The sequence below is a fragment of the Chaetodon auriga genome, chromosome 14, assembly GCF_051107435.1.
Source record: "Chaetodon auriga isolate fChaAug3 chromosome 14, fChaAug3.hap1, whole genome shotgun sequence".
In the NCBI taxonomy this organism is placed as follows: domain Eukaryota; kingdom Metazoa; phylum Chordata; class Actinopteri; order Chaetodontiformes; family Chaetodontidae; genus Chaetodon; species Chaetodon auriga.
This window is the reverse complement of record NC_135087.1, coordinates 14,365,315-14,389,488: the sequence shown is the minus strand read 5'-3', so window position 1 is coordinate 14,389,488 and position 24,174 is coordinate 14,365,315. Positions and strand designations below refer to the sequence as shown.

General features: G+C 43.1%; 3 protein-coding genes across 3 annotated transcripts; 2 read left to right on the top strand and 1 right to left on the bottom strand.

The window, feature by feature from the left end:
• Positions 1-766: 766 nt before the first annotated feature.
• On the bottom strand, positions 767-14,417 carry arel1 (apoptosis resistant E3 ubiquitin protein ligase 1). The gene is made up of 22 exons (XM_076748310.1): positions 14,358-14,417; positions 13,253-13,486; positions 12,585-12,753; positions 11,123-11,343; positions 10,952-11,023; positions 10,413-10,639; positions 10,024-10,261; positions 9,748-9,917; positions 9,352-9,532; positions 8,996-9,240; positions 8,774-8,851; positions 8,544-8,685; positions 8,322-8,443; positions 8,108-8,183; positions 7,426-7,535; positions 7,151-7,330; positions 6,728-6,853; positions 6,028-6,157; positions 5,864-5,922; positions 5,691-5,780; positions 5,429-5,604; positions 767-3,080 (listed from the first exon to the last, which is right to left on the bottom strand). Exons 2-22 carry the CDS (start codon positions 13,398-13,400, stop codon positions 2,978-2,980), a joined length of 3,063 nt encoding a protein of 1,020 aa, XP_076604425.1. The 5' UTR covers positions 13,401-13,486; positions 14,358-14,417; the 3' UTR covers positions 767-2,977.
• A 6-nt stretch (positions 14,418-14,423) lies between these two features.
• fcf1 (FCF1 rRNA-processing protein) lies at positions 14,424-17,344 on the top strand. The gene is made up of 8 exons (XM_076748312.1): positions 14,424-14,510; positions 15,038-15,102; positions 15,296-15,367; positions 15,454-15,602; positions 15,732-15,804; positions 15,918-16,005; positions 16,864-16,958; positions 17,098-17,344. Exons 1-8 carry the CDS (start codon positions 14,508-14,510, stop codon positions 17,144-17,146), a joined length of 594 nt encoding a protein of 197 aa, XP_076604427.1. The 5' UTR covers positions 14,424-14,507; the 3' UTR covers positions 17,147-17,344.
• A 491-nt stretch (positions 17,345-17,835) lies between these two features.
• Positions 17,836-23,206, top strand: vash1 (vasohibin 1). Its single transcript, XM_076748311.1, has 8 exons — positions 17,836-18,362; positions 18,509-18,803; positions 19,253-19,341; positions 19,720-19,776; positions 20,149-20,223; positions 20,426-20,807; positions 21,449-21,558; positions 21,771-23,206. Exons 2-8 carry the CDS (start codon positions 18,582-18,584, stop codon positions 21,841-21,843), a joined length of 1,008 nt encoding a protein of 335 aa, XP_076604426.1. The 5' UTR covers positions 17,836-18,362; positions 18,509-18,581; the 3' UTR covers positions 21,844-23,206.
• The last annotated feature ends 968 nt before the right edge of the window (positions 23,207-24,174 follow it).

Sequence of the window (24,174 nt, the reverse complement as noted above, 5' to 3'; positions counted from 1 at the left end):
CCAAGTACTTCAAGATGCCTTTCTGCTTGCTTCTGATAATGTTCAGACCACAGTGTGAGGAGACAAGCCAGGAACATGTGGGCGTAGCACGGAGGGTCATGGGGCCTGCATGTCCACAGCCTTCAAGCAAAGCAATTAAAAAAGCTTTTTTACTTGTAGAGTCCATTATCAGACACTGTATTACTCAGGAAGCAAACATTCAGTCGTGCAGCAGTGTGTTCTCATCACGTCTTGTGCTGATATGGCTGTCAGTAATGCCACCGTGTGCGTACGGTGAAAGGAAAGGGAGCCCCTGATTTCCAGGTATGATCACATTCCATAAACAGCAGCGCTCTCAAAAGATTGATTACACCTTCAGCTTATGTGAAACCAGCAGGTTTGAATGAACTTTATTTATTTTCATGTCTTCCTGAGGTATGTATTGTAAGTGTGTGAGGGAAATGAGAAATGTCTGAAAAGGAGGGGATTCAGTTTTACTCTCTGTGTTGAAGTGTGGAGGGTGAGATGAAGACAGGAAAGCTCCTCATGATTTACTGTCGCTAAGATGTCCCGAGGGATGACAGCAGGGAAAGTATGTGTCCTCTGTTCACGTCACGTGGAGCCACTGCCCTCTTGTGTCTAAAATATGCACTCTGCTGGCCAAGAAATGAAGTGGAATTTATACAGATGACGGTTTAGCTGACACGTTTTTATGTGTTCAAATGGTCATAAAATGGCCTCATAAAATATGCCAAGATGCACAAAAAGTGAGATAAACTGGTCAGAGTTCAGTCCATCATTATTTATTCCCATAAACAAAGGGCCTGCAGTGCAGAGAATCTCAAACATTCATCAGCAAAGACTTGCCATTAAAAAAAGGAAAGAAAAAAGTACCCCAGCTTCAAAGTCATAGGCAAATATTTCACAATATCTACACTGCTAAAAGTCACACTCAGGTCATTTTACCCAGAAACAACCAAACATAAAACATAGTCGATGCTCATGAAAACAAAACATTAAACAAGAACATAAAACTAGACAAACCTCCTTCATATTTGTTTGTAATGGACATATCTAACGGGACAACTAACACGCATAATGCTTAGACTACCTTTACTTCAGATAAATACATCAGCCATTGGTATCGGTGCTGAAAACACACCCTTAACGAAACGTTTTCACTGCTCTCTTCAGCACATTAGGTCAACATTGCACTTCCCAAACAAACACAAATCCATAAACCCTCTTATAAACCTCTTGACACTGTATAAAGCCAGCTAAAGCACAAGCTAATACTCATCAGATCCCAGGTGGGCGCTGTATTGTCTTGGGTGGATCAATGCAGCTAATCCCAACCTGCAGTCAAAATGACACATCTCTGCCTCGAAACTTAAATCTCTTCGTGGCTCTTCAGTCAAGCTTCCAGAGAAAAACGTGAAGAGTAAAACTGCATCCAGAGTGCTCGTGTCCCAATCAAAACCCCATTGACAAGAATCATTCGTGAATGTTTTCTTCCTGCTTCTGAACCTAAACATGAATTTCCCTAAACGATCTACAAACACTCCCACTGGCAGCACACACTATTACAAAATGGCTAATGAACATGTAAACTCTGGAACAGCAAAGGAATTGCTACACAGTTATCAAGAGGAAAAAACAACTCTGTTGGCTCAGGATATTGTCAATATTAACAGCATTAAATATACTTAGTTTACATTAACATAAAGGGCACAATCGCAACTGATCGAATGCTTTATCTTACTGAGAATATGAGACAATATGGCTAACGGTTGTAGAGTGAGGACTGGAAGGAGGCAACTATCAACGAACTATATGTGTATGCTTTGCTATACGTGTGCTTGAACATGTGCCAGAGGATGCAAAGGTGGCATAGGAGATTCTGAGGTAAACCCATAAAAGGCTGTGACTGGAAAAGGAAAAATCATACAGCATATACAACAAAACCTTTGTTATATAAGGGCTCTCGCATCCACAGTGACCCCTGCATGTACAAGGACAAATGTCACGACGCATCTACTACCTGTCGGCTACGCTTCTCTCACCTACGCACTTCTCTGGATACAATCAGAGGCAAAGGGTATGATGAATAAGGCAGGTTATAAAACAAAACAGAAACATTTTCCCGCTCCGGACGAACATAATTTAAACAGTAGGGGTCAACACAAATATCGGTTTCAAGACGCAATAAGTTAAAAACATGTATAAACAATAGAAATTACTTGGCTTCTTTTAAAACCCATTCATTTCCGACCCAAAAAAAAAAAAAAAAAGCTTATAGAAATTACATAAACTCTCAACCCATCAAACGTGCAACAATAAAGAAATCCCTTCTCCTCAAAGGTCAAATCAAAAAGGTAACCAGATGAAAACCTATGTATACACACTACTATGTACAAGTATTCAAATAAAAGAGAGATATTATATATTTACATACACACATCAGTCCCTGATCGATTAAGGCCAAAGTGCTGTCGATGCACATGTCACCCACATCACATGTAGGCTGCTGTTGCACTTAAGTGTTCCTCAGTTTGCAAAATGCATAATGCAACAAAAAAAAAAAAAAAAAAAAAAAAAAAAAAGGAAAAAGCAGTTATATGGTAATACTCAAGGCCTTTGCTCTAGCGTCATGTCTTCCAAACATATAAAACTAAGCAATACTTTAGCATTAAGAAATAAAACTAGCCCAAACCTCACCTTCTTCAGCAGTTCGTGGTTTCCTTTTTTTTTTTTTTTTCTTTTTTTACAAAAGTGAGATATTTTATATACATACAGAAGCACGACAGTTCATTTGATTGAGTCCCGGTTTCAGGTCAGCCTTCTGGGACTTCCTGTGACACCCTCTGATCCGGAGAGAGTATTTATGGGAGTCTGGCCCTCTCTTTAACGCAGATGAATGCAGGGAACCGGTGCACCGGAGCGGGCAGTGCTGGTCCCCTCTTGGACGAGTGGAACCACGCTGCCAGCGACGGCAGAGTCAAAGCATGCCGAAGCCCTCGCTGCCCTCGCTGATGGCCAGCTTCAACATCTTGTGCAGTTCCTCGTAGGAGTCGTAGGTAGGGAGGCACAGCTGGTTAAAACTAGACAGAAGAGCGGACCACGGAGCAGTGAGCTAATGTTTAGATCCTGATAAAACATTTACATAACATTTATCCTCGACGTAACGTGCGATCAAAACATTCGCGGATCTAAACATCAAAAGTCGGGTGATATTCTATATTTCTGTTATTGTTGACAAATCCGATGAAAAGGCCAAAACCAGCGATGGCTTTATCGTAAGTTTCCTGGCCTGATCCGTCCTGTACCTCTGTGACCAGGGGCGGACTGGGATGACGACCTGGTCCAGGCCAATCTCCACATTCCCCCTGCTCACAGCAGACCATGCATACTGTAAGCATTCTGTTCAAATAGTTTTTCTGTTTACTGTTTATGCCAGTGACATATGTTTTTCTTTTGGTCGAAAAACTAATTCCAAAATAATTAAAAAGCAGCCAGGTGTCTTCAGTTTCAATAGTTAGTCTATTGCATAATTCAGGCAACAGGAATAAATATTCATCTATATCATATTTGTGCACTTTGTTTGTTTTGCACCTGGCATTTCCTCAGAGCTCCGACTGGACTTGTGTTTATCATCATGAAGCTCTGGGAGCTCTGAGTCACTGAAGATACTTCCACCTGACAGAAGGGAGTATACAGGTCTTTATTTTCCAGAATATTCCCATGCATATATATCTCCTGCATAGAAATATTACATTTAAAAAAAAAAATGAAAACAGGGCTATAAAGTGTTGACTTTTTAGAGATACACGGTTCAACATGGACAGTGACAATACAAACATATGACGATCTTGTAGAATTTGATGCATTGCTGTAGATTAAACTACCCATCAGTGTATTAAGTTGTTGAAATGATCTCAACCTTAAACATCTACAGCAGTAAAACGCAAAAAACACATAAACGCAGGAGTAATATTAAAGCAAAAACATCATATATATAATAGTAAAACACTGACAGGGACTACTTTACTGCACATTGAGTACTTTTGATACTTTAACTACATTTTGCTTGTAATGTAAACTTTTGAATGCAGGACTGTTACTTACTTAGTGAAGTATTTTCACGGTGTGGTATGAGTACTTTTGCTTCAGTAAAGGATCTGAATACTTTTTCCACCACTGCACAGAATGAGCTCAGGAGAGGTAGCTGTGACATGGCGTGCTTTGGGTCGCCCTGCTGGTACGTTTTTTTCTCTTCTAAACCACGTGCCTTTCTTGTGAAGATATCAGTCATTTTACAGCATGCAGCAGCACTTTCCTCTCTGGTTATTCTCCTTTTAATGTACACCGTGCGGCCATGCGCACTCCATGCACTGACTGAACTTTGTGTTGACATGTGTGTGACCAAACGTGTGTGACGACAGACAGATCAAACCATCAGGGTTAAACTGACGGCCTACAGTTTTGTGGCTGCCCTGTTTCCTCTTTCCTTTAACCATTTCATTGAGCATTTTTAACACTGGCCAGACACTCCAGGCCAATCAGCTCGTCAGGCCACTGGGAATTCTCCCGGTGCTGCCGCTGGCCGGTCTGGGTCTGTCAGTGCCATAGAGCTCCACCGTTGTCCAAAAACGATTTAAAACAATGAACCACACTGTTGTGCTGGGTGACACGTTTACCAGACACACCAACCTGCTGCTGAAAATACACACTACAGCAGCACATATGTATAAATCCACCACTGAAAATAGATGGAGAAGAAGCACACTATTTGCTCATTTTGGGTAAGTTTTGCAAACTGCAGTGCCCAGCTGTTTTGGGAAACTTTTTTAAGAAGAGAGAAGAAGAGATACAGCCATGCTAGCAGCTCTGTGAGGCTGTACCAACATCTAACATCGGCTAACGTTCACAATCACGACGTTAACATGCTGATGTTCATCAGGCATAATGACCCTGTTAAGTGTATTAGCATGCTAAAAATTTGTTAATTAAACTAAACACAAAGTACATCTGAGGGTCGATGTCGCAATTTTTAAAATTATTTTTTGGCTTATTTATGGCTCTACTGAACAGGGATAGAGTAGAGACGACAGGAATCAAGGGAGAGCATGACGGTCTCCATCCGACAAAGACAAATAAAATTTTTTTTTATCTATGATGGCACTGGAGAAAAGCCACAGGTTCACCAAAATCATTAGGATACATCATCTGGGAACCTCGAATGTCTGTGCAAAGTTTGTATGCCAAGCCATGTTGGCACTACATGAAAAGTCAGTAATCACCAAAATCAGTAAGTCATCCTCTGAGGACCATGAACGTCTGTACAACAGCTGCTCGTGTAGAACCGATTAGCAGGCTGACAGACTGACGTGCCGCCCGAAAAAACCTCACATCTCATCCTTTAAGTGTATCTGTGTGTTTTCCTACTCACCACGTGTGTGCAGTGGGCAAGGTGCTGTGCGTGGGAGCGGCGATGATCTGGAAGGAGGGGCAAAGGGTGTTGAACCCCCCGGGGGGAAGCTGAGAGGAGCCGGTGGTGAACTGCAGCAGACGAGCCAACTCTTCCTGGGTGAAGCTGGACACGACGGCCCAGAACCACTTCATCACCTGTGCACAAAATTAACATATTCAGACATTTTCATCGCTGGACTGCTGCTCAAAGAGCACAGAAACAGAGAATTTCCGTGGCCTACTTTCTCTCTGAAGTGCCACGATCCCCCGACAATCACAGCGTGGGCCTTGAAGTCCTGCACATTTATATCACCTGTGCCGCACATCAACAGCTGAGGAGATGAAACAGAAAACTTGGAATTACCCAGTGGCCTTTGAAAGATCAACAGGATTTTATTATAAACATCACACATACCTCCAACTCATTCTCATCAAATATAGCTAGCAGGTTTTCTGGAACCAGTTCGTTCAAACCTGCAATTAATCAGGAAATTGCGCTAATTATGTGCATTACCGGAGATCTCAAATGAGGGATATTAGCAAAAAAATGTCAGAGTGCAGCTGTGCTAGTTTCCTTACCTTTCAGAAAGTGTTCCACCTCATCTCTCACCTGGCTGGCAAGTCTGTACTGAGCCAGCAGGTTTAGATAATGCATCTTGTTTTCATTGGTAACAGCGATCTGAGCGCCCCCTGATATCAGCTCCACCACCTGCACAATGAACAGAACATGGCCGGATACACATGTCAGACAAAACATGGAAAACAGGAAAACAACAAAAGACATGAAAGAGCTTTAAATTTTATTATTTTGTGGGTCACAAAGGCCAGAAGAGGCGAGACGGCAGAGAAGTAGAACATGAGTTCAAGAAGAGTTCAGAAACTTCTTGATCTGTCAAATCTATTTATGCAGGTCTAACGCGCGGGTGTGTTTGGCTGTCACATACTTGTCAGAATTTGTATAAATGTTTGGGCAATTAATCTAAGTCTAAAAAAAAAAGGTCAGCTTGGAGCAATATGTCTCTCATTAAAAACAAGTAGGTTAAACTTTGTTTCAACACGGGGAGCTACGCTGCCAGCAGCAAAGTTTAAAAATGGCCGAGGGTGCCAAACTCGACTCTACTCCACCTTTATGTAAACTCACCACTCCCCCCCCTTAAAGAAAAACTAGACACTTGCCAAACAATCAATATGGTTTCTTTTGTTTGGTTTATTGCTCCTATCTCCTGTGAAATTACATCAGGGATAAAAGCGGATGTTCCCTTCCAAAGTGTTGCCTCACCTTCTCCAGCTGTCCTGACTTGCTGTACTTCTCCTCGGCAAACACCAGGTCCATTTCGCTCACGTCATTGTTTAGGATGAAGCAGACTTTGGTTTTGTAGAACTCCTGGTCGTCTGTCTCAAAGTACTGCGCGTCGAAAACAAAACGAAAACACAAAGAAAATGACGTTTTTTTAAATAAACACAGTGCTTCATCTTCTCGGTGGCGGGATAAAAAGATGATTGGGCCGGCTTTAGTTCTCAACTTTGGAATCTTGGGAAGTTGGATAAACAGCAAAACATGCTGGCTTGTTCTCCATGAAACAAACAAAGCCAAGAAACACGTCAGGTTTCTTGGCTTTGTGAGGAATGTTAAAGTGATGAGACGGACCAGCCGACAGCACGAGGTAAACAATCAAAACATGACCTGTACTATGTTCCATACCTTGTAGTTCATCCTGAGGCCAATGATCTGAGCCAGGAAGGACCGTGTAAAGCGAGCTCGCACCAGCTGTTTGTAGGCCCCACCCAGAGCTGACTCATACAGGCACTTCCCTACGATGCGACCTGCAAACTCATACATCTTTAGACGCAGGTGGGCTGGCCGGTCAGCGTTTGGGTGCACCTGGAAAATGAAGATGAGCATGCTCTTATTTTTCAAACAGCATCTGACAAGTGATTCTGAATTGTGGCTTAAGTGGTAAAAACAGCCTAACTTACGAGGCCCTGGTTGTTGTCGCTGAAGCGGGTGAACAGCTGATTGGAGGTGTCAAAGAGGGTCTTACAAATCAGCTCAAACCACTCCCTGCGAGGCCCTCCCCAGTCCAAAGCTGTACAGAAACTTAATGTTTTAGTGGTCACCTTTCATTAGGATGTCATTTCAGATCTTTTTGCTTTTAAGTGCTTGCTGCAACAGCAAAAACTTGTTTCCCATGTTGTGTGCCTAATGGGGACAAACATTTTTGAAATCGTTCCAGTACTGAGTGAGAGCGAAACGGAACGGGCTGCAATTCTGTCCTTCGGGGCAATCGCACATCGTCACAGTTCATCCAGTAAAAGCGCTTGTTTTCACCACTGACAGGCTCAGATTGTTATTCAAAGTGTCTGGCAACATTATGGACACGGCCCCTACAGAGAGCGTTTTGTTCAAGAGGAAAATCCTTTTTGTTCAACCAGTTATGCTACTCTCCTCAAAGCCACCAGACTCCATTGAAAGAAGCAGTGACATTATCAAAGTCCACTACTGGACTGATTTTAAAAATTGTTGTCCCCATTCGTAACTAAGACACAAAAATGGGAAAATTAGGGTTCAGGATGATTAATATTGAAATTTCCCTTTAAACCTAACACACAGTGCAGCCATCTTGGATCTCACTCAGTTATATTCAGATGTTTTGTTTACCTTCCTCATCCTGAAACACGACCTCAAAGTTCTTACTCCAGTCTGACACAGAGAAGTTCCTTGTAGCCTTCAGGGACTAAACAACAGCAAGTGGGACAGACAAATGAGACAGTTAAAATTATCACAGGGGCCACATGACTGTTGTGATTACATGCCTACTTTCATAATGCACAGCTTATGAAACTGCTTCATAACACAGTAAAGCAGCACTCACCGAATCTAGAATGGAGTGTCGAGTGATTTTTAGGCAGGTCTTGGTGCGAGGTCTCTTGGAGTGGATGTGCCTGAGTTCACGTTGAAAGAAGTTCACTTTGTCTTGGAAGGTTTCAGAGCCACCTATGGACAACATCATCAAATTACTGCTACAGACCCCACAAAAGACAGTTTTTACTAGGTGCAGCTCAAGCCACAGTGATCACATCAGACTGAGACGAACCAATGTTCTTGTGCAGGAAGCGAATGAAAGTGGCTGCCATGATGTTCCTGTCTTTGCAGCTGAGCTCAACAGGAGGCTGTATCCCATCATCCACTACTAGAGTGAGGTACTTGTGTACCGGGTCAGGACCATAATAGGTAAACTGAAGAGAGAACAGGAGATTACAGTGAGCGTCAAACCAAACGAAAGTGAGCCGTTCTTCAGGCTTTTCTGACATAAGCTCTGCTCACCTTCGTTCCTGGACATACTCGAAAGGTGAAAAGGCGCCACGGAATAATTTTCAGGTAGAATTCCTTCACGGAGAGTTGCTGTTTGACATAAAAGTCCAAGTCATGTTCCATTAACACATGTTGAGTTCTGCCCTCTCAAATACAAAACATACTTTTTTATGTTCACAAACCCAAAAGAAAAACCATACTTATTAACCCTGACCCTTACATGTCGGATCTTACCTTTGGCGATATGTAACAGTAGACCTTTTTTGGTTTCTTGACCTTCTCAGGTTGTCCCTCCACAGGAGAGTCATGCTCATCCTCCTCTTCTCCCATGGAGGGCCTCCTATGGGGAGCTAGCAAAGAGGAGGCTGGTAACTGCCACGAGGAACTGCTGTAGTTCCCACTGCTGTAAAGGTATGCCTCAAAGTAGATACTGATGCCTGGAGTGGACACGTTCTTCTCCACACAGGCCTTCTCATTCTCTGAAATATGCAATGAGAATATGGATCAGACTTGGATCAAACACACTGCATTTATGGGCCCAAGTCTTTTCACAAGAGAGTATTTCATTTCAGCTTGGAAAGGATGCTCACCATTGAGAACAATAATGTCAAACTCCCCGTTGCTGAGCGGCTGGGCCTTGTAGGAGATGCGGGCCCTGAAACAGCCCGTCCTCCTCAGGGTCAGTCTCAGCAGAACCTGGCACTGCTGCTTGTTGAGTGAAACTGACTTACTGTAGTACTCTTCCAGACTGTCATCATCCACTGTGCCCAGCTGGAAGACACAGGAAAACTAAAATGACTCCCGGCTCAGACTTTTGGAAATGACCAGTAAGAACCTGTTCTGCTGTACTGTGAAGCTAGTGACTGTGCAATTGGCAACAGAAGGGGGGAAGAGAAATGCTGGCTTTCATTTTTAGAATGGCAATCAAGAAATAAATCTTCAAATTACAGTATAATGTATAATAGAGAAGATGTTTGTTGCCTTACAGAGTGCACATGGACGCTGTAGTTGGCTTCATCTGTGAGAGATGTGGAGTTACTGGTGGGGTTTCCATACTCGTCCCTGGGCTCAATCTGCAAAGTGTGCTGCTGGCCATTTGTTAGCACCAGTGTGGAGAAATGGTAGGCTATCTTGGTTTTGGATGGGACAACTGTACCTGAAGTGAAGGAAAGAACAGAAAACACTCAATCAGTGATTCAAAGGTGTTAAATCAATAATTACATACAGCAAAATATGAGAGAGATCTGAAACAGTACTAATACCTGGCTGGAATATCTTGTAATAAGGGCTGTAGGCCACATTGAGGCCACCCAGCTTCACAGCAACCTCATAGCGTCCGGCCTTGCGTACCGTGAAGGCCACTTTGACTACATTTGACTCTGGTTCTTGCAGAACCTCCTGTGTAACAGGAATGTCCAGAGCCAACTCAATGTGGGTGATGTTGACCCTCAGTCCCACAGGCCGATGAGCCGGGAAAGGCTGGCCATTCTTATAGAACAGCTGAGAAGACACAGGCACAAATGGGGTACAATTTAAGACAGAAACAGAACAGATTTTTTTCGCTTTGTTCACCACATATTGACACTACTGAAAGCATGAGCCACTTAGAAGAAAATCCATTCAGCAAGAGACAAGAGGAATCACTTATCACCTGAACTCTGAAGCTCATAGTTTGGCCCACTTCCTGCGGTTCCTTCCAGTCCCAAGACACCTTGCAGGAACGAGGGTCCAGGTAGTTGCCCCGGACATAATCGTAGATGCTGCGGTCGCCGCGTCGCCCTGGATCCTCATTCTGCAGGAAGCTGACCACCCTCGCTGCAAGCTCGCAGAGGAACTTGATGGTGAAGACAAACGCTATGATGGAAACAGTAATTCCACCTGAAACAAGAAGGGAAGAAGCAAAGGAGACAGGTTCTTGGAACATGTGTTTGCAATAAATGAAAGGTATTTATTTGGCTATGAAAGAAGTTGATTCACCACTAAAACCCAGCAAAGTTTGATGTTTAACAAAGGTTTATGGGACCAAAAGTTTAGAACAAAACCTTAGGCTGTAGACACAATTTGTAAATCCTGTAGTACCACATCAAGATCAAAGCATATGCTTGCAGGAAGAATAAAAATGGTTCACTTAGTGGCAATTCCAGAACCAGCCATATCAACCCCAATTCAGAAAGTCAACACAGGACTCACCAATCACGTAAAACATGAGGTCCCTTATCAAGAAGCACAGTGCCACAGTACAGCCAAATATGAGAGCTCCCGCTGAAAAGACAAGTAGACAATGTACCAAAGAATAATTAAAATGAAGGCAATACACATTTCCTGCTCTGAGCCTGCCGGTTAAATGTTAATGGATCTCACCAATTGACCACTTCTCATTCAGACGCCTCTCAGCAAGGCTGTGCACCAGCCGGATCTCGTAGTCCTGGTCACGAATCCCCCTGGATGTCTGGAGGATCTTGATGCCTGTAGACAACCTTATGTAGTCGTCGTAGTAGTAGCCCCAGGCAGCTAGAGACAGCTGCAGTTGACTGTCAAACTGAGACAGATCATCCAGATTCATACAACCCAAGGTTTTCAGCCTGCAGCAGAAAACGAAAGTGAAAGCATTTGAAGCGGATAAATGGCAGCAATACCTAATTATTTTAGGTACAGCCATTAGAAATACAACCCTACCATGACTGCTAAATGTTGCGCCACATCTACTGAGCAAGTCTGCAGGCTAAATTGCACAAAAGGTTGTCCCAAAGACAAAACAAAGACTGGTTTTTGTGAAACTCTGAATGAAGAGGAACCTCAAACTTAAGCTCAAGCTTAACTCTTTAACTATGACAGCAGGGCAGACAGTATATTTAATGTTTAAGTATTAGTGACTTAACACACAGAAAACACCACCCCCAATAGCCAGTTTCCTCTGGCAACAGGAATTTTTCCAACAAAGCTCAACTTCCTGACACAAAATGTGAATTAACTTGCATGCTGCAATTACTGTGCTTTTAATTATTTTTTTTTAATATAATCATATCTTTTTTTCATTCTTTCTCCGTTCTTTGACAAGTAGTGAGAGGCTTATGCAACTTCCGCATGTATGCAATATTTTTAGCCAACAAATGAAAGACCATCTTCTGTTACAACACAGTTGGTCATTGAATGGAGGCTCAGCCAGAATTATGTGAACAATAAAGGCTGAATGTTCACTCAGTCAAAATAGCAACACAGGTAGTGATAGTGTGACAGTCATGACCTTCAGAAATGTGACACTGTGCCTCATTATAAATGTTTTCCTTAAAAATATAAAACTATCTCATGATTATGTGAGACAAACAGCTGACCTTTAGACACATTACAGCTGGCTCTCCGTTTAGGGGAAGCAGGGCAAAAGGGCAACATTTTGATACATCAACAGCTACTTATCACAGCTCCTTCTGCGGAGCGCACCCAACACACACAGTACACAAACATCTGCATTGCTGCAGGGTCTCACAGTGACAGTCTCTAAAGAATACTTTTTACTGCAGTGACCCTCTGAAACACTGCAGCCTCCACAGCTCAGTGTCAGCAAACTCAGCTAACCATGAAAGGCAAGGGTGCCCTCAAGTGGCCGTACATATATATAGCCTGTCTGAACCAGCATAGATAATGACCAATACCACATAACCAACTGAAGACATTATAAAAAAAAAAGAAAAGAAAAAAAGCATGCCAGGAAAAGCCTGCATTTATGACATGCCAATGAGTAGTTATTTCCAGAAAAAAAGGAAAGCTGAGCATGACTGGTGCCAGATTGGTGTAAATGTTAAAGTTAGGACCTTTCAATGCTTACGTATGGTAGTAGTGCTCCAGGTTCTGGGAGCAAAGCCACTCCTGGAAGGCAAAGTCTCGGAGCAGCTGGATGTGGGCCTCTGCAATTTCCCTCCAGCGCTGCTGTTCCTTCACCACCTCTTCCAGACGACTCAGTACACTCAGACTCAGTTCCTCCAGTGTCTGTACATCTGGATGACACATGAACAGCACATGAAAATCCCCCAGCACATACCGGCCAACAAATGAGCATCAGCAGTGCCCCAGCACAGGCTTAAATACTCATTAAAGTCTATTGTAATGAGTATTTAAGCCTGCACTGATTGTCCATGCATGCCACATGTATTTCATAAGCCTAAAACTTCAGTGTTCAAAACCAAAATATGACGAGAGTCAAAGTAATAAGCAACACAATCTACTTGTATTAAAAAGAGTTCAAGTCCAGTTAAACATGACACTAATCTCTGGTATTTCTACAAAAAGCTCTGAAAGGTGCTGGATAAGCTCATGGTTAGAGAAACCATCATAGCCAGAAAGTTTCAAGCAGTAATAACCTGTCTTGCAGAAGTGTCATTGTGCAGGTCACTGAAGCTACCTCTGCTTACTCCATCCTGGATTAGACCATCAACCAAATTTCTTCGATGCAATGGTCAGGTAAATCTCAAGTGAAGATGACTGCAACCCACTGACCTTCAAATAAGTAGCTGTATTGAGAGAGGCTATGTCCTTGGAGCCATTCCTCAATCTGACTTTCTTTTCCTTTCTTCCAGCGAACTTCCCAGAAGAAGATCCACGACACTGAGCAGAAGAGGAAGGTCAGGAAGAAGCGGCGGTCCATCAGACCATCTTTCAGCCTTCACTCTGTCCCCTCTGGGCTCAAAGGACGACTGCCACTCACCAGGGGGCTAGTCTGAACTCCTACAACTGAAGAAAAAACTGCTTAAGTTCAAAACAATTTTCAACAAATGGATTCTAATGAGAAGCATTAGTCAAATTTGTCGAAACCTGTAAGCTTCACTATAACCTGCTCTGCGAAGAAAGCATGAATATTTAAGTGTCACCTTGGAGAAGTGCTCTCTGATGGGAGAATAACATTACATGTAATCCACAGCACTGAAATATGCATGAAGGACTTGGCTACAGAACAGTCATAAACTCTCACGAGCATCTGTTAAGCCAGGACTAACTATCGAAATCAAAGAAGCCAGGTCAATTGCAGTCTAATTACAATCCAGATCCCATTCAACAACAATCGTCCAGATGATGGTGATGGTGCTGATATTGATGAGCTGTCTTGACGTGCTAGCTCAGGTGTCAAAACGTTTCCAAATGTCATCCGCTGCCACTATCATAAACAATTACATAGCTAACTAAATAACATATCCAAACATTCAGCTTTAGTTAAGTTTACCGGACAGCTGTTACAACGACGTTTCAAACACCAGAAAACACCGGGAGAGGAACAACAGGCTAGCTGCAACATCATCAATTCTCGCTGGTCTATTGACACCAGGAGCGCAAGGTAAAGCTGTAGGCTAACAACTGTTAGCACGGTGCTGACAAACCGCTACAGTAGCATCAGTTGACTAGCAAACGACAGCACAATGCTAACAGCTAGCCACGTTAGCCAACAATGTCGGCGTAATTTCAGAAAGCTGGTCGCCAACTCATGACGGTTATCAAGATGTACACCACAACGCATTCATAAGACAGCGCCTGCAATAATACAGCTACCGAGAGCAAAACTGCAAATGCAAAAACGTCCTTAATCTATGCTATTAAACACTGCATCTACCTTCGTCTGTCAGACATTAGCTTAGCAGCCGGAAAATGCGCAGAATAGGCGTCGAGTTTTGATGACGTCAGCTGTAATCGCATCGATACACGAGGGGAAGGGGAGCAATTTCTACACTACGAATGAGCTCTGTTCTCTCAAATTTAAAACATGGTATGTAACCTCTACCTGTGTTACAGATACACCACAGCTGTCTGGATTGTTGGTGTCCCTTGAAGATTGCAATTTTGTGTAGTATTAATGCGACGATTAAGTTTTTTGGCTGAGTTAGCTAAATTAGCTAACCGAGCGTCTAAACGTTAAGTAAACTAACTAAGCTAAGTTAAACGTACAGCTAACGTTACTGAATGGAATATAAATCTAAATATATAGTTAATTTAGATGAATCACTAAAGATCTTGGTCACGACATTTATGAATTTCAGTTGGCACTTGTCTCCCTAAACTGTTGTAGCCATAAATGTGGCCTAAATTAGGTTTTCAGCGTTTTGTAGTAGTAGTTCTCATAGTAAACTGTGAGAAACGGTAGTTGACAGTCTGTTGAATCGATAGAGAGCTTTTGCTGTGAGGTAGACTCAATCCATCCACTAACACAGTTCAAACAACCTCTGCTCCTGCTACAAAACAAAAGATCCTGTTGGTTGTAACCAATTAATGTGTGTTTTACCTTGTTCAATCTAGGGGAAGCAGAAAACAAAGAAGTTTGCTGCGATGAAGAGAATGATCAATCTGAAAGATAATAGAATGTGAGTTTCAATAATTACAGTCTGTTTTCTGGCCACTGTCACCCTTAGTGTTACCATCTCATTCATGAGCTCTGTCCAGCATCGTGATCCAGATAGCAGTTACATAAAAAAACTAACAATGCAAAGCATTCAGGAGTCATGTGGGGATCTTAAAGTTGTGTGCAAGCACTCAAATTATTGGCTTGTTTTGTAGAAAAGAGAAAGACCGTGCAAAAGGAAAAGAGAAAAAGAAGAAGGATCCATCAGAGCTGAAGCAGAGAGAAGTGTAAGTTGGCCACACAAAAGCTTGAATTGGATGCTAGCTTGTGGTGGAAGGCTCCTTAACTTGATTTCTTTTAACTTTTTGCACAGACCGAAACACCCATCATGCCTGTTCTTCCAGTACAACACTCAGCTGGGTCCACCATACCACATTCTAGTCGACACCAATTTCATCAACTTCTCCATCAAGGCCAAACTGGACATTGTTCAGTCTATGATGGACTGCCTGTATGCAAAATGTAAGTGCTGTTGCCAAGTGGGAAGTATTAATTGCAGTAATAACCTTTTATAATAAATGTAAATCAATACTGAATGAAGATAGAAATTTCTTCTTTTTTTTTTTTCCCCTGAAATTTTGTCCAATCCAGGTATCCCACATATCACCGACTGTGTAATGGCTGAGATTGAAAAGCTTGGAATGAAGTACAGAGTCGCACTCAGGTACAGTCTACTAAATATGAAATATATAGTGTCATGAACCTATTCTGTTTCTTTATGAGTTTTTTTTTTTTTCAAACATATTATTACATTATTCGCATGTTTTGTTTTTGCAGGATAGCAAAGGATCCGAGGTTTGAGCGTCTGCCGTGCACACACAAGGGAACATACGCTGATGACTGTTTAGTCCAAAGAGTAACACAGGTAACGTGCTTAATGTACAGCTGTAGCTGTACACTTCATTATGAACACCGGAATATGTTGACTATCAGACTTTTAAAATTAATAAATAAATAAATAAATATAAAAAAAAAACATTTCGGATGTAGTAATACATGCAGAAATGTGTGAAGCTAAACATGTTTTCAGTAAAGGCTGAAGACTTGTTGGCTTTTGAAGTTTTTGCTGGAAGCAATTTTTAGAACTGATCGGTGTGAAATCAATTTTAGTGAATAAAGATGAGATAAAATGAAATACTATACTGTCACACCAGCCCATGTCAGCTGAACTAAACAGGTTAGGCGTTTTAGCACCCTAACACTAGCTGTTAAATTATCAAATTATGTTGTCTCCCATGCTAGAAATAAAGACTCACCAGTGAAAGTCTTCAAGGGACTAACAACACAGCATGTACTGAGGCTAGTAAACATGCAAATATGTAGAGTGTATGTTTATTCGTGTACAGTATGTAGGCTAAGATGAATACACAACACATTAGCCTCAGACAGCTAGCTAGTATGATAACTAGCTTGGTTAGCAATAAACTGATGGCAAGATAACTAAATTAAGGATTCATAAAATCCACAGTCACATAACAGCAGTAATAAGTATAGTATAATAAGTGTATATACTACTCCAATAAAGTCATTTGGATTGTAGGTGAAAGACACTTGGCAATATTTGCTCTGTCACAGATTTGACAAAAGGCTGGATGTAACAAATCGGAGCACCCAACTGACAACAAACGCTGGTGGCACAGCAGTCATCATTTCATAGTGGTTAATGTATGTCATGTAAAACTGTGTAGTTTTGGATCTTAATTACATAAACATATTTTCACAGCACAAGTGTTACATCCTGGCTACTGTGGACAGAGATTTAAAGAGAAGGGTCAGGAAGATCCCCGGCGTGCCCATCATGTACATCTCAAACCACAGGTAACACTGTTTGAAATGTAGCCTTAAAGACACGGCAGCCCCTTTTGTGTTTGCCTTCTTTGCATAAAACGTAACATTTTAGGAAGTACGTGCTTCATCAAACACAGTTCATACTAATTTTTTTCCTCTCCCCATACAGGTACAATATTGAACGGATGCCTGATGACTATGGTGCCCCAAGGTTTTAATATTTCTACAGCTGAGCCAGACCTGTAAATAGACCTGTTTCTGTTTGATGTTCCTTTTCTTTATATATAAACTATTGTGAGGTTTGAAGTTTGATTTGGTGATGATGGGGTGTGATTGATCTAACTGCGAAATACTTTTCAGTTTTGTGGTTCTTATAAAACATTTTGTTATAAGATTAAATTCATTGTTGCAATGCACGTCGTCTTCAGTCTCATTTTTTTTTTAACACTCCGTATGTGTAGAGGCATGTTTATGAGCAAAGATGCTAACTTACCATCAAAACATAACCGAATATTAGGTTACGTAGTTAACTTTTTTAAGGTCTTTAGTTGCTTTGGGGATGTGTTACACTAGTTTAACTAATATATCAATGACAGTCATTAATTAAGTGGACTGCGACATGACCAGAGTATATTGGAATTTAAATCGATTAAAAAAACAATTCTTTGGCATCTCTTCTGGCATGTCTCTTTCAGTGGTTTTCATGTTATCTTGAAGAACTGTCAGAAATGTGTTTTTTCATCCTTTCACCAACGCACCAAACACTATACTGTTAGATTAGTCAATTGAAACCACGAAATCGTGCGTTTTGCCGGATAATCACCTTTCGGGGAGCACCTGAATGCAGCATTTGTCACGGCTGAGATCATCCGCTCGGTAGTGAGCATGCGCAGTAGACGGGGGTCTGGGAGTGTCTGAGCGGCTCGTGAATCCAGCCCGCCGTGTCTGAACCCAGGAGCATCTGTGAACAATGAACCGGCCGGCCGGCTCACCTGGAAGGAAATGATCTGAAGCGGAGCTGAAGCGGACGTTTGCGGGGTGTTGACGTGATGGGACTGACCAGCAGCAGAGATTTGCGGGCTATCTGGAGTGTGGATGACCTCTAACGGTGCAGGGAATTAGGAATTTCTAATACTTTGTTGTCTGCAGAGTCAATCCTCTTACAGACTGTGACAGCGGTACATCGGCGGGCTTGTGTTTGCTTGTGGATGAACTTTCACAGCATCGTCATCAGAAAAGGCTCCACATCTAAAGGCGAAACCACCTCAGTGTCTTAAGTCCTTTATTGACTTGAATATGTAATTATTGAATGGCCTGTGGTCAACTAGATTTCCCCAAAGTGCTGAGTCCCTCCGGAAAAATCATTCTGTATCCCAAAAGAAAGGTATTTTTCGTCCGTCACTTGTGAAATCTCCAGCTGCTCCAACCATAGAGGTGAGTTATTTCTTCATTACAGCAGATCGCCGTTAGATTTGAGAGAGCACAGACACTGGCTTTTGTTTTGAGACACTGGTGGCACAAGCTGCTGGGTGTCATGAGCTGGCCATCTGTTGTGCGAACCTATTTAAACCTGCAAGCAGATTAAGCAGCGGAGAGGTCCAGGGAGTCAGTCGTTGTGTGCCTGGACTCAGTTGGCTTCCCGGCGGAGGAGGGATGCTGAGGGCCACCGGGGGCTCGATCCAGGAGAGGGACGAGGAGCAGGAGGATGAAGGTGAAGAGGAGCTGAGGGACGGAGGCGTGCCTTTCTACGTGAACAGAGGAGGCCTCCCGGTGGATGAGGAGACTTGGGAGAGGATGTGGCGCCATGTGGCTCGCATACACCCCAATGGTGAGGCTGTGGGGAAACAGATCCGGGGTGCCACCGACCTGCCCAAGGTAAAAGTGATGGATGTGCAAAAGGTGCAGCTGATGCCACATGACAGGAGTAACTGGCTGCACATAGTGAAGCAATTTTCCACGCATGTGAGCTACAGTGTTACTATGCAGTCCCACATGGCTGATAGAAATACAGACAGCCATGTGCCACTATATCAGCCTCAAACACTCCACTGTAAGTGATTATTTATGCTCGTTGACCTCTTTTTTCCAATGACATGGTCGTAGGAAAACACACTGCTTGTTTTGTTCACAGTGCACTTGAATGCCACAGATGTTTTAGGCAGAAGAATGAGACTTTTCATTGGTTCCTCATCGGAATGGTTGAGGAGTAACTAAGATAACTCTGCTATGCTGGGCAGAGAGGAGCATAGAGGTCACGCAGGAGCTGCAGTGCATGTTGGGATTGTGTCATTGTAATGCAGTTGTTTGGATGCTCTGTCCTGCAGATTCCAATACCGAGTGTGCCTACATACCAACCTACCACCACGATCCCACAGCGCCTGGAAGCCATACAGAAATACATCAGGGAATTGCAGTATCCTTTGACTAAGTCGGTACTGGCTGCACAGTGGGCTTAAAGCAGTTGTCTTCACAGTCAGAAAGACACGTTTTACCCACTAATTGTACTCAAATGGATGTAAGATATAAACACAATGATTAAAAACTACCCTTTGCTAATCCCCCTGACACACTGTTTTCACACACTTGGACAAATATGGGCCAAACATGAGAAAGTAGGCCACTGTAGATACTATATTCCAAATTAAGCTTGATTTCCAGTCAGAGCAGAGATTCATCCATAATTAACCAACAGCCTATGAATATCACAAAGCACTTTAAGTGGTCGTCTCTCCTCCCCGCTGCATGCAGCAGAGCATTCTCCCTGTTTTATCACCTTAACTGTGCCCTACAGGTACAATCACACAGGAACACAGTTTTTTGAAATCAAGAAGAGCCGGCCTCTTACTGCGTAAGCACTTTTTATTTTTAACCCAAGGCTGATCATCCGCGATAGCCTCATGCAGCTTTGTGGCAGCGGTCACGGGATGTCAGTGACGGCGTCTGTTGATTTCTTATGGTATAGCTTGTGCTGCTGATGCGTGTGGATTAACTGTATCTCTGACTAACGTCAAGCAGCACAGGCCTGGAACAGTTTTAAGATCCCTGCTTTATTAGATTTAGTAGGACAGATTTCATTTCCCTGGCTCATGGGAAATGTTTTTGTTTGACTGCATGAAAATCAATAACGTTGTGTTCACGTCATTCGCAGTGCACTCAGTAGTGTGTGAGTGTCTTCTGTCGTGGATAAGCAGTAAAAGTGTTGCTCTCTTGTTCTGCACAGGTTGATGGACATTGCTAAAGAGATGACGAGGGAGGCTCTGCCAATCAAATGCCTGGAGGCGGTGATCCTGGGGATGTATCCTTACAGTCAGGGTAGGAGTATGGACCCACCTGGACGCCCCTGTGGAAAATTACTAAAGTTGTGTTGCTGCATGTTTCATTGCAATCTCTGTAGAGGCTGACACCACTGTTTCACACATGCACTGAGCAGATGCGGTTTGTTAATAGGCTGTCATGTGTTTTTGACTCGAGACTCCTTGACCCCACCTCTCACTCAGTTACCTCACCAACAACATGCCAGGTGTGGAGCGCTTCCCCCTCAGCTTTCAGTCTCAGTTCTCAGGGAACCACTTCCACCACATCGTGCTGGGAGTCCACAGCGGGGGACGCTTTGGCGCGCTGGGCATCAGCCGGAGGGAGGACCTCATGTTCAAGCCCCTGGAGCTGCGGACACTGATGGACTTGGTGCAAGAGTTTGAAGCAGCCTACAGGGGCTACTGGCACACCCTGCGCAAGGTCAGGATCGGCCAGTACGTGTCGCACGACCCTCACAGCGTGGAGCAGATAGAGTGGAAGCATTCGGTACTGGATGTGGACAAGCTGACCAAGGAGGAGCTAAGGAAGGAGCTGGAGAGGCACACTCGAGACATGAGGCTGAAGGTACAGCGCGATGGTGGAGTGGTCACAACCGCTGTGAATGGCAGTGCCGGAAAACTGTATTTTAAACATAAAGCAGATGCACGTTTAGCTTTTGCTTGTCATTTCTTCCTGCATTGTTTAAATCAAATGTTAAAATTGTGCATATTTAAAGTTCTGCTGGCCTGACAACAGCACAAGCTGGTGGCGCTCTTGCGGGACTAAAGACAATGAGAAGTATAAGTTAACCTGAGCAGAGGTGCTGCCTCTCCTGACTGCTTATTAGATTCCTGTTGATGTGCTGTGTCTTCGCTCACAGTGACGCCGAGCTGACCTGCTGCTCGCTGAGAGACTTCTCTCAAACGATGCTCCCTCATCACCCATCATGCTAACATAATGAAGGCAGCCTTGATGCTGAGCTCTGTGTGTAATAAAGCTAATGCGATAGCTCGCCTCTGCTGTGCGGTGCCTCATGCATGGCTGGCTCAGTCCATCAATAGCCGATCTCTTACAGTGAGTGCTCTGCACAATCACATTAAAAATCACAGAGAGGTTTCAGACACTGACGCCGAGCCTCTCCCTGTACAGCAAGGACACGGGCGTAGTTAACCGTACGTGGTGTTTGAAAGTGACGCAACTTGTGATGTGTGAATTGTTTTTTGCAGATAGGAAAGCCTGCACCGCCCTCTCCCACCAAAGACAGGAGAAACAGCATGGGTTCCCCCCTCAGAGGACAAAGCAGCCCCATACGCAGGATCAGCCGCGTTGAGAGACGGTATGATTAATCATGTGCTCCAGATAGCTCGGTCCCTCTCTAAGAATACAGTCCACCGACGTGAAATGCTCTTAGTCACTGGAAAATATTGAGACTGCAACGGTCTCATGATCTAAGGCAAAGGAGAAGTTCTGTATCAGTTAGTCACAGTTTCCTTCTCGTGTGAATAAAACTCATTGTCTTGTCTCATTTGTGTGTTTGTTTTGTTGCAGTCCCTCCGGAGAGAAGAAGGTTTTGGAGCAAAAACCGTCTGCAGACCTAAATGGATACCAGATTCGAGTCTGAAGGAGAATTTTAGCTCGCTTGTAAAGTCACAAGGTACCACAGCACTTGTTTCGTGGGGCCATTGTTTTACTCTTAATTCTTTGTACACACATTGGCCTATTCACAGGATGCAGTGTTGAGTAGGTCACCAGCATCTTTTCCTCTCAGAGCAAACGCCTCATTCAGCTTCCCCGTGTCTGTGTTACTGGAGGCGTGTCTTGGAGCTGTCCTGTAGATAGCAGTTGGTGCTGGCAAAGTTCCCACATTATAAAATGGTGTCTAATGTGCAGTACTTTGTAAAGATTTTTAATTAACTGTAGAGTTTTGCTAACTCAACACAATGAGAAACATGATTCTCTGACGCTGGGCAAGACTACCACTCAGTGTAAATCTGCTACTGAACATATCATAGGTGTCTGTATAGCTGTAAGCTCTTAAGGCTCGTCTGCAATCTGTATCGTCGTACTGTAAGTGTGCAAATCCATGTGATGTGTTTTTAAATCCACGTAGGCTCTGCTGGGCAGCAACTGCTTGTGTAGTGACTAGTTTGCAAACCACTACCCTCGTGCCTTGTATGAAAATTCAAAGAGAAGAAAACGACTCTTTTCTATCCAGCCCATTATTGTCATTGCATAGCTAAACACAAAGCAGTGTAATCTCTGCTCTTCCAAAACACTGAAAGTGGATGAAATGAATTGTGTGAGACGGTTCTTTGACTGTCTAATATCTGGATATCTGGACTGTCTGGATATTTGTCTAATATCCAGACGCTAGTATGTTTAGCATGCTATTTACCTTATTGAGAAGTTGACTGAATATGGGATTGAATACACAATATACAGAAGTGTATTTAAGAGTATACAGACATCTGTTGAGTGATAATATGAGAAACAGGAAATGAAAAATGACGTAGGGCACCGCAGCTGACTGACCTGATCTGCATTTAATGTAGATGTAAAGTGACGACAACTCAGTTTATATGTACTGTATAACTGCTTTCTATATACAGTGTTTCCGACTTTTATTTGTAGCAACTTTACCCAATTTTTCACTTGCCTTAAGCGGTATCAGAGCAACTGACTTCCATTTAAGGTGTGAGAACGTTTGTTTACAGCACTTTTATCTGCATTTTGTATTTTTTTTTTTTTTTAATCAGAAATCCTGTCATTTTATACTTCCTTCAGTGTCGGTGACCACCAGTGGACCACTTCATATTTACCACGCACTGTTTTGATTATGTTGCCACAGTCAACATTTTCATGTGCACAGGACTTTAGGCGTTGTCCACTTTTATTTCAGTGCTCTGTAACACAATTGTTTTGTACCAAAAGACTGTTGATTTACAAGATCACAATAAAGACTCACTTGGATCGCAGTAACACAGTTTCGCTCTTTTGCTCCAGTTTGTGATAAAGGGGATTTTTGATGTAATTACTGCCTTTATTGGAGATGTCTATGTCCAAAAAGTCAGTATGTATGCTGTAATTAATTCTCAGGTAGTGAATAAGCCTGTTTTCTCTCAAACTGATCACAGGGTGTCCTCGGTTTAAGGGCAGCTTTTGCCACCAGGGCAACTGATGACGAGAGCAGACTGGGGAGATCGCATAGCACCACCCATTGGGTTTATACAAAGAAAACGTAACACCAACAGCCCCTTAAAAGGGAAGAAAAAGCCTCTGTGTGCAGCTAAACTGAATTAAAACACTCAGTCAGACCATGTGGGACAGTCCTGACATGTTCACCCTCCAGATCTCAGATCTATCAAACCCTCGCAGCAGCTGCAGTGGAAAAACTGTGCTGACAAAAGTAAGCTGAGTTTGTTTGTCATTATTATTCCATTCATCATGCTGTTTCGGTGGTCAGTGAGTGCTGCAGTCATTTCAATAATAGTATGCTGGCAGCATGTGTTCACATGATCAGGGATCCTGCTGTTAAATGGATCCCCGAGCGGATGGATGCCAGTCCACCTCGCATCACAGCCATCTGCTAATACGGCTTAATGGCTGCTGCGTTCAATGAAAACCAGCCAGCAAGGAACCACTTTCACTCATCAGCCAGTAACGTACCTCTGAAAGTCATGTTACAACTGCACCACTGTAAAGCCACACCTGTGGGAGAGAGCGTGGCGAGATCTGAAGTGAGCCCCTTGAATCGAGACTGAATGTTGTGGCAGCTGCCAATGGTGAATTATGAAGAGATAGAAGTAATGATAAACAAATCCCTATGCTCCCCTCCAGTGTATTCCAGATGTCAAACATTGTGTCCACCAGTGTTTGTATCTGAAAGAAACAGAAGGGAAAAAACCTACTGACCTACTTTGTTAACGTGCATGCATCTGAGGCGACAGAGGGA

Bases quoted from the DNA above. Each gene is read 5' to 3' on its own strand.
- fcf1 (XM_076748312.1), top strand. The intron at 15,368-15,453 runs GTAAGTTGGCCA...CTTTTTGCACAG, and splicing joins GAGCTGAAGCAGAGAGAAGT to ACCGAAACACCCATCATGCC. The intron at 16,959-17,097 runs GTAACACTGTTT...CTCCCCATACAG, and splicing joins ATGTACATCTCAAACCACAG to GTACAATATTGAACGGATGC.
- vash1 (XM_076748311.1), top strand. From the start codon at position 18,582: ATGCTGAGGGCCACCGGGGGCTCGATCCAGGAGAGGGACGAGGAGCAG. The intron at 19,342-19,719 runs GTATCCTTTGAC...TGTGCCCTACAG, and splicing joins AAATACATCAGGGAATTGCA to GTACAATCACACAGGAACAC. The intron at 20,224-20,425 runs GTATCCTTACAG...CCTCTCACTCAG, and splicing joins GAGGCGGTGATCCTGGGGAT to TTACCTCACCAACAACATGC.
- arel1 (XM_076748310.1), bottom strand. From the start codon at position 13,400: ATGGACCGCCGCTTCTTCCTGACCTTCCTCTTCTGCTCAGTGTCGTGG. The intron at 9,533-9,747 runs GTAAGGCAACAA...TGTGTCTTCCAG, and splicing joins ACAGCGTCCATGTGCACTCT to CTGGGCACAGTGGATGATGA. The intron at 3,081-5,428 runs GTGAGTAGGAAA...TCTTCTGTCTAG, and splicing joins TTGCCCACTGCACACACGTG to TTTTAACCAGCTGTGCCTCC.